At 36.3% G+C, this 8,435-nt stretch overlaps 1 protein-coding gene across 2 annotated transcripts; it reads right to left on the reverse strand.

Moving 5' to 3' along the window:
- Positions 1 to 2,768: 2,768 nt before the first annotated feature.
- On the reverse strand, positions 2,769 to 6,894 carry LOC113319093. Of its 2 annotated transcripts, none has more exons than XR_003345079.1 (2): positions 5,636 to 6,009; positions 2,769 to 3,690 (listed from the first exon to the last, which is right to left on the reverse strand). XR_003345079.1 is itself a non-coding variant. In XM_026567380.1 (2 exons), exons 1-2 carry the CDS (start codon positions 6,815 to 6,817, stop codon positions 3,554 to 3,556), a joined length of 303 nt encoding a protein of 100 aa, XP_026423165.1. In that variant the 5' UTR covers positions 6,818 to 6,894; the 3' UTR covers positions 2,769 to 3,553. The 2 variants fall into 2 exon arrangements, 1 of the variants encoding a protein (XP_026423165.1); XM_026567380.1 differs by lacking the exon at positions 5,636 to 6,009 and adding an exon at positions 6,652 to 6,894.
- Positions 6,895 to 8,435: the final 1,541 nt, after the last annotated feature.

Raw genomic sequence — 8,435 nt, forward strand, 5'->3', positions numbered from 1 at the left:
CTGACAGCTGACAGAGTATGGTTAGGGGTGATGTTCTCAAATATGACTTTGCATCTATGTTTTCAAATGAAATGCATAATGCAAACTATAATGTGAATAGTCGTGGCATTAGTGAGAATCTGAATAGTAGAAGCTTGATTCTGCCAATTCTGTATCCAAGAAAAAACAGTAGTACGCTGCATTATGGAAGAAAAATGTTGAGGAAGAAACTTTCTTCAGATAGCTTGAGAAAAAAAACAGTAAAGAAATAAATGATCTACATCCTCAGGTTGATTAGAATGACATAAAACACAAGTCTTATGAAAACCATCCATATTTCGAAATAGATTTGCCTTTATAGGGAGAGCATCATGAACAAAGCTAGAACCTTAATTTCATTTATGTTTCTGTATTTGGAGAATCCTTCTCATTATTTTGTAGAGGCAAAGAAAGAAAATCAAAATAAAGTGGCCTCAAAAAAAGAATATAGTAAATATATATCGGTTCGTGCCCAATATCCCATAATGCTAAAGATTATCCGAATATGAGACTCATGTACAATCAACATTGTTAAAATAACATGGAATGGCCCGAAAGCCACAATAATTTCCTCAAATAAATGTTTTTTTGAATCTTTAACGGAATGAGACAGGTTTTCTATAGTTTCAATTGCCTTGCAGATTTTAAAACCACAATTTCATTTTCAGACGCTCTTCAATTTTGGCAACTAACTCACTTCCCGATACTTCCAAAATCTTATTGATGTTATTAATCCAATATCATTAGCTTGAAACATTAAGTGTTAATTAAAAACTTTGTTTAAGATTTTATTAGATGCGTATGCATGACTTTTTATTTCCTGTGGACGAGGAGTCTGAAGCTTGCTATTTGCTAACGAGTACTGATGTGATATTGAAACGAGCTCGCACTTGTTCTATAAATGTTGGAGATTCCAGAGAATATGAGATTACTTTGTTGGAGGGTGTCACTTTCGTTGCACATGGGACCAAAGTGTCACTACATCTATAAAGGCTTGGAAGTTTAACTGGGGAGATGAGAGACTTAGTCGAATATGGAACAACATCCGGTTGCTATATATGGTGGTACATATGGTAAGAACGAAATGTAAGAATCTTCGATAACAAAAAGAAAATCTTGGTGAGTCTCATTAGAGATATCAAATTACAAGCGTTCTTTTTGGCGGAATCGAATATAAAGATGTTAAGGCAGACGATAAATATGGTGATTTCTTTATGAGATGTTAAGGCAGACGATAACAACATTCGGTTGCTATATATGGTGGTACATATGAAGATGTTGTCTGTGATTGCTTTGTGCTGCCATAAAGAGATTTGAAGTCAAGAAGAAAGAAGTGAGGAGTTTATAAAGAAAATGAATGATGGGTTACGAGTGAATGTAAAATTGCAGGTTAAAGAGAACTCATCCAACGGAAAAATTGTTGTCTCTGAATTACCAACAAGATGTGCAAAGGGTGTTTGTAAAAATGCCTGAAAACGGTTGCATAACCTGTTATGCATCTACAAAAGTTTTTGCATAATCTGTTATGCAGTCCAGAAAGCAGTTGCATAATACATCATGCAACAACTTTTTTGTCACTATTAAAACCAACAAAAACAAATACAGCGTAACATGTCATGCAGTCGCGAGAATAGAGGCATAACCTGTTATGCATCCGAAAATACGGCTGCATAATGTATTATGCATCGAGAAAATTGTTGCATAATCTTTTATGCATCGAGAAAATAAATGCACAATGCATTATGCATCTATTTTTTTATGTATGCACTAAAGCAATGGTTACATAACTTGTTATACAGTGGAGAAAATGTCGCATAATTCGTTATACGTCTGCATAATGCGTTATGCATCCTTTTTGGTGGCTACATAATGGTTATGTATCAAGTTTTCGAAAATTTTGCCTAAAATGATGATCATTTTCGATTTTTTTCGTGAAAAACAAAAACTTGATATTGTTGTTTGTACTCGTTGTGTAGCTCTCTTAAAATGATTTCCAACGAAATAAAATTTGTAAAATTTTAAGGCGCGGATTTTTAGATATGTTATATCCAAGTTGCGTTGGCAATTATACCCCTGAAAATTTAGGATGCATAACGTGTTATCCCTGAAAAAATAGTATCCATAACCCATCATGCGGATGCATAAACCGTCATGTAGATATTTTTAATAATTTCGGATAATTATAGGTGTCACGAAAATAATTATGGGTGTCACGGTATCCAAAATTAATTGTGGGCCTGACAATGAGAATATTATTTATTTTGGGTCTCCCCCTAATTTCCCCGAAAATAACAGGTGAAAATCCAGTGGATTTCCAAATTGAATGGTTCTGGACATACCGACGCACCGGACCACACCAAAGCCGAGTTCAGCTTTTTTCTCTCACAAATTTTTGGATATGGTTCCGGTAGGGCCCGTAAAGGATAACAGGGGATCCCATTTTATGGAAGTTGTCGTGTCTTGGTAGTTTTCGTGTGGTTCAAACACAAGGTTAGTCAAGAGCTTTTGTTCCAAATTATAGAAGAAAGTAGGTAACCGAATAAAAATTCAGTGGTTCTATACAGACTGTGTGGGTAAAACCATCCAAAAACCGAACGTCGGATAAGCACTCATAGATCTTTTTTAATGGATCCCAGTGGACCCCACGCAGGACAGCTGGGGTGGGTTTAGTGGGACCAGCGAATTAGGGATTGATAGTGGCGGTTTTCGCGGTTCACCATTCTTCTTCCTAGCCAATGATTCGTGCTCAAGAAAACGCAATTTGGTAGACTAATAACTCCAAAAACATCTGCAGGAAACTTCCCTATTTTTGCATACATAATATTGGCTTTCTCCAGTTTACTTCTTTGCTTCCATCACTTTCACAAGAGACTTTCCATGCATCACCAGGACCGCTCTTTCCTTTGAAATTCCATATTTAGATTGCTTCAGCACTGTCTATATAAACCCAATACCCCTTTGAACAAACCCATTCTTTCCTTATTCTTTCTAACAAAGCCATTCATTCCATTACCTCCATTAGAGTTAGCTACTGAATATTTGATTGTGCTGCATAATCCCAGTTGTACAGTCATAGAACATTGTAGTAGAACTTAACTTCCTTGTTCCCTTAAAATCAACATAAAGTATTCCAACACAATACTAAGCTTCATTGTATTTCACCAACAGCCAGAGAACACATGAAAGCATCTTATTCAGCTAAACTTATTGAGTTACTATTACTAAAAGCTACAATCACCATTTATACATACAGATAGTTGATCACGAAAGAAGTACTTGACTAAACTCAGTAACCTAGCACAATTTGGAACCAAATAGATTCTGCAACTATGGATGCTACTTTTCTAAAGATTAAGGGGGATAAGCCGTGTTCTTGGGGACCCCAAACTGAACCTTCTCTTAGGAGACATACATTGGCAAGTATTGCTAATGGTGACATAGCCTAATATACAAAAGTTGCAAACCTTGAAAGGAAAAAACGGAAAAGTTGACGGAAGGGATGTTTTCCCATTACCATCGATATTAATTGGCCCTTTTAATCGTGCAGAAACCCAGGATCCCCTCTCTCCCGGTTGTAAGACTGATTGCACTGTGGCATAGAAATCTCTAAGTGTTGCGCTTGACTTTCCACCAAGATATTACTCCACTTTCCTGGAAGTAGCCAGCAAAGACCTACACACAACAGAAAAAAAAAACAAATCAGTGGAATTCCAAATATAGAAGAAAACTAAAGTAGGTAACCCAATAAAATTTCTTCTTCCTACAGGCTACAGTCAATTATTCATGCTCAAGAAAACGTAATTCGGGAGACTAACTCCAAATTTATATCAGCAGGAAACTTCCTTCTTTCCATACAAAAACATAAAAAATTGGACCATATTGGCTTTCTCCTGTTTACTTCATCTGCTTCCATCACTTTCACAAGAGACTTTCCATGCATCACCAGCAACCGCTCTTTCCTTTAAAATTCCATACTTAGATTGCTTCAGCTGCCTATATAAATCCAATACTCCTCCGAACAAACCCATTCTTTCCTTATTCTTTCTAACAAAGCCATAACTTCATTGTTCCCTAAAATCATATAAATTTATTACCTAAAAATCAACATAAAGTATTCCAACACAATACTAAGCTTCATTGTACTTCACCAACAGCCAGAGAACACATGGAAGCATCTTATTCAGCTAAACTTACTAAAAGCTACAATCACCATTTATACATACAGATAGTTGATCACGAATGAAGTACTTAACTAAATTCAGTAGCCTAGCACAATTTGGAACCAAATAGATTCTATAGTGCAACTATGGATGCTACTTTTCTAAAGAAAATCCATGCATCTACTCATCCATTTCTGTTTGCATAAGAGAATTTGCATTTACTTAAGTCTGCATCACATCCTCTAATGCATTTAGTTTAATGAAACAAAAACATGTAACGTTAACATAAAAACAATCATTGTTACCTTGCCAAACAAGGGTTATGAACAGGTGACCCAACTTGGTGACAACTAACAGAAGTGGTTATCACATTTGTTTTGTATGCTCAACTTAGAGGATAAGATTCTAAGGTGGCATGCAAGGTACTTATGAGAGTGTAAAGGAAATGCAAACAATCATTGAAGTTGGAATACTAGGTTTCATTTGAGCTAGTAAAGTCCTGCATTGAATGTGAATAGCCCGAAGTATTCATTATCCTCTTAAATGATGTAATGCAAGGCAGGTCATGGTGTTTAAATTCGGATTTTCTAAGGTTAGTGGATTTCTTCAAACAACATTACTATAAGAAATAACATGTTCATGAGAAAAAAGACGCTAGTCAGAATAATCACAACCACACAAAGCAAGAATAAGCCCATACAAGTACACATACAATCTTGACAAACCAGTATATAGAAGTTGTTGAATGTAAGATTCTCATATCACAGCATATACAACGGTAAAAGCATAGATAAAATATGTGAATATCCAATAGGTACGGGTGAACTTATCCAATCAAAAGAGATATCCCAATTACTCTCTGCCAAAGTAATTCTGTCACAGATCCTTATGTAGGCAGAGTTGAGGTATCTTGCCTTAAACACCAAAAAAGCTAATCTAAGACTAACAGCTAAACTCAGCAGTATTAGACAAACCAAGCATGTTTACGGATTATCTCCAAAAATCTACTGTCTTTATCCAAAAGCATCACCACATATCTATACAATGACAAGGTTCTGCCTGCTAGAGTTTGTTATTTGTATCTTATATCATTCACTTATGAATGGGGATAAAAATGCCTTTTCAATTCAAACAGCTGCTTTCATATATTATTATACTCATCAAATTCAACAACTTAAAATCACGCACTAATCTCAAAATGATAGCATTTTATGAAGTGATGCTAAGAAGTAGGAACCAAACATTATATGTCTAAGAACCACAGAGAAAGCTATCAGTTTGCATGATTTTTCCTGCATATACTTCAACATCATCTTTGTACAAAATATTTGGAATTAACACAGCATTTTAGGTTAATTAAAAGCTAACAATAATTCAAATTGGCAATTAAGTTTTGTTCAGAAAAGACTTGATGTTATCTAATTCCTGTAAGAGCTAAAAATCAGAAGGAAACATACCGCTATATCTTCGTTTAGAGATCTATTTCTTCCTTGTTTTCTGTTGGAGAAAGATCACTGGTTTCTTGTTCCCCACAAGATGTTACTCTTTCACTTGAATCCATAAGTTTCGTATCTTCTTCCCCTAATGCTTTCAGTGACACTAAGGTGTTCTTGTGAGGGACTCCAGATTTAAAATTCTTTCCAACATTCCCAAGCATTCTTGAAGATGAAGCTTTTGGAGCGTAAGGATAGACATTTCTTTCACGATGATCGTAACATAGAAGCCCACCACTCTTTGTAAAGGAGAATGGTTTGCCATTGATATTACTGAACTCTTTACTCCAAATCGCATCATGACTATTTTTATTCTTATTTAAAACCCATATGTCAAAAATTTGATCATTGTGACAACACGCACATAAAAAAAAACCCTAGAGCCTGCAGTCCAACAACAATTAGCTGATTACCAGCTTGTAGTTGTGGCAAAAAAGGGAGTGATGGAAGTTCTCGAAACTCCTCATCAGCCAAATCAAAGGCAACAATGGTTTCTTTGCCATCCACCCAATGAATAGCTCCATTCGCAAAAACACCACGTGGACTAAAAGACATCGCATCATAGTCCATCTTTCTACCATTTCTCCATCCAATGCCACAGCCAAGAGTGTACACCTGAATAATTCCATAATTTGGGTCTCTTCTGTCACTAAAAATTCTAACAGCTATGTACTCATTGGTCGAAGGACTGTAGCCAAACCCATTTAACAAGGCTTTCCCTTCAGTTTTTGGAAGGGCAATGTACTCTCTGGTGATGGGATTACAGATGTAAGCAGGTTGCGGGTTATAATTCTCAAGGAATGCATTGAAACAGATTAAACCATTGCATGAATGAAGGATATCACATATTCCAAACAGAGGTTTTATATTGATCCTTGTTGTTCTAGTAAAATGGTTTAAATTTTCATCATACTCAGTATAGTAAAACGGTTCTACTTCTTCACCAGACCATTTTGTATACAAAATCAAACTCAACTTACCTGCAGAATCATCAGAATCGAGATCATTGATATGATTCAAGTGCTTTTGTGAGAAGGATGGATGCTGAACAACATTTCTCCAAGGTTTTGATACTGATTTGCACTCAAGGATAGATTCTGCTGGTACACGAGATAAAATTTCTGCAATGATTTCGAATGGGAGCATATTGAAATTCCCCGTTGTGTTGAGGAGAAGGGATTTTCAGAGTAACCCTAGTTTAGGGTTCGAAGGAGGAAGTTTTTTCTTTTCTATTTTTCTTTTTGTTGCAGTTTGCGGAGACAAAATCGGAATGATGTTTGAAAAACGGATCCCGACACGAGTCGCGTGTTGATATCTGTAACCGTATTTTTGGATTTAGAAGGGGTGTAAATAATACCCGAAAATACTCGGCCGGTCTGTATCTCGCCTGCGTAGGGCTGCACATATCCGACCCAACCCGCATCCGTCGAAAAATACGCGCACCCGATTCAACCCACCTAGGCATGGGTTGACTATGGGTGAGGCACGCCAGAACCCACCGTATGTTAGGTCGGTTGCGGGTAGAAACTTCCGTCACCCGAACCGACCGACCCACCCGCCCAAAACTAACATAGGATTCCTAACCCTTAGATTATCTAATTCTAACCTAGAATGAATTATCGCAGCCGTTGAAGTGATGAGTAAAAGACCTAACCTAATCGCATATTTCACGAAACCCTTCTCTTCCGCCTCTTCTCTCCTTCTCAGACTCCATTCTTTTTTCTTCGCTCAGTCTCAGACTCTCAACTGTCAAATCAGATTCGCTTTGTGGATCACCAGAAGCAAACCAATAACGGAAGGTAAGACCAGGAACCATTGTAAACTTGTAATTTTTTGATTATGTGATTTTCAATTTAGGGTTTATCTGTTTAGGGTGTTGTTTTTTAGTTTCAGTTTGGGGTTTATCTGCTTTATGTAATCTGAGTGCTTATACTATGCTTATTTCAATTAGGGTGTGATGAATTACTTGTTTTTTATTTCAATTAGGGTATTGGTGATTTCAATTTCAGTCTCTTGTTTGATTCATTGATTTTTTTTTTGTTACAGATATGGAAATGTTCGTGTGCTAGCTGTTGTGCGCATGGTAGTTGGATTAGAATTGAAGAAGACCGAAAGTCTTGGAATTGAAAAACAAAGGTTCATCGATTAATTTGTCTACTGAAACAGATATAGGTCAGTCATCAACAACGATTCAGTTAGCATGCCTGTGTTGATGCTTTCAAGATTGGTTTGATTTTGTGTCTGTATTGATGTCTCTGATTTTGTCTCTGTATTCAGTTAGCATGCTTCCATAAATTGTTGTTGTTTCCTCTGCATTGGCTTTGATGGTGTTGGCATGTCTTTGATTACTTTAGGTTGGTGTGGTTTCTAAGTTTGAGTCTTGAAGACAGCAATAAAGCCACAACTTGGTATGTCTAAATTTTTCTTGGCTCTATTGTTTTCCATGACATTGTGAGTTTTATCAGATACCACTTCGAAATTGGTTTAGTACTTCTACATTTTTATTTAGAATTGCTGCTCAATTGTTGTTTATGGATGCCCTTGTTGAAAGATGTGCTAACTAAGCAACCAATGACTTGCTGAATTTGATTAAGAAATACGTAGAGTTAGGCTTGTGTGTCTTATGATAGAAACCAATGACTTGCTGAATTTTACATTTCTGGAAAAATTTCATCCTGTACTAAAAGTTAAACTTCCAGATTATGGAGATTTGTAGGTCTTTGAATGTGTAAAGGTTTTTATCCCGTATGATTGTACTTGTTGT

The sequence above is a fragment of the Papaver somniferum genome, chromosome 10 (genome assembly GCF_003573695.1).
Source record: "Papaver somniferum cultivar HN1 chromosome 10, ASM357369v1, whole genome shotgun sequence".
Lineage (NCBI taxonomy): Eukaryota > Viridiplantae > Streptophyta > Magnoliopsida > Ranunculales > Papaveraceae > Papaver > Papaver somniferum.

What these genes read in the sequence shown, in the direction of transcription:
- LOC113319093 (XM_026567380.1), bottom strand. Translation starts at nt 6,817, where the DNA reads ATGCTCCCATTCGAAATCATTGCAGAAATTTTATCTCGTGTACCAGCA. An exon ending in CGATTCTGATGATTCTGCAG is followed by an intron (nt 3,691 to 6,651) that starts GTAAGTTGAGTT and finishes TGTTGTGTGTAG; the next exon opens with GTCTTTGCTGGCTACTTCCA.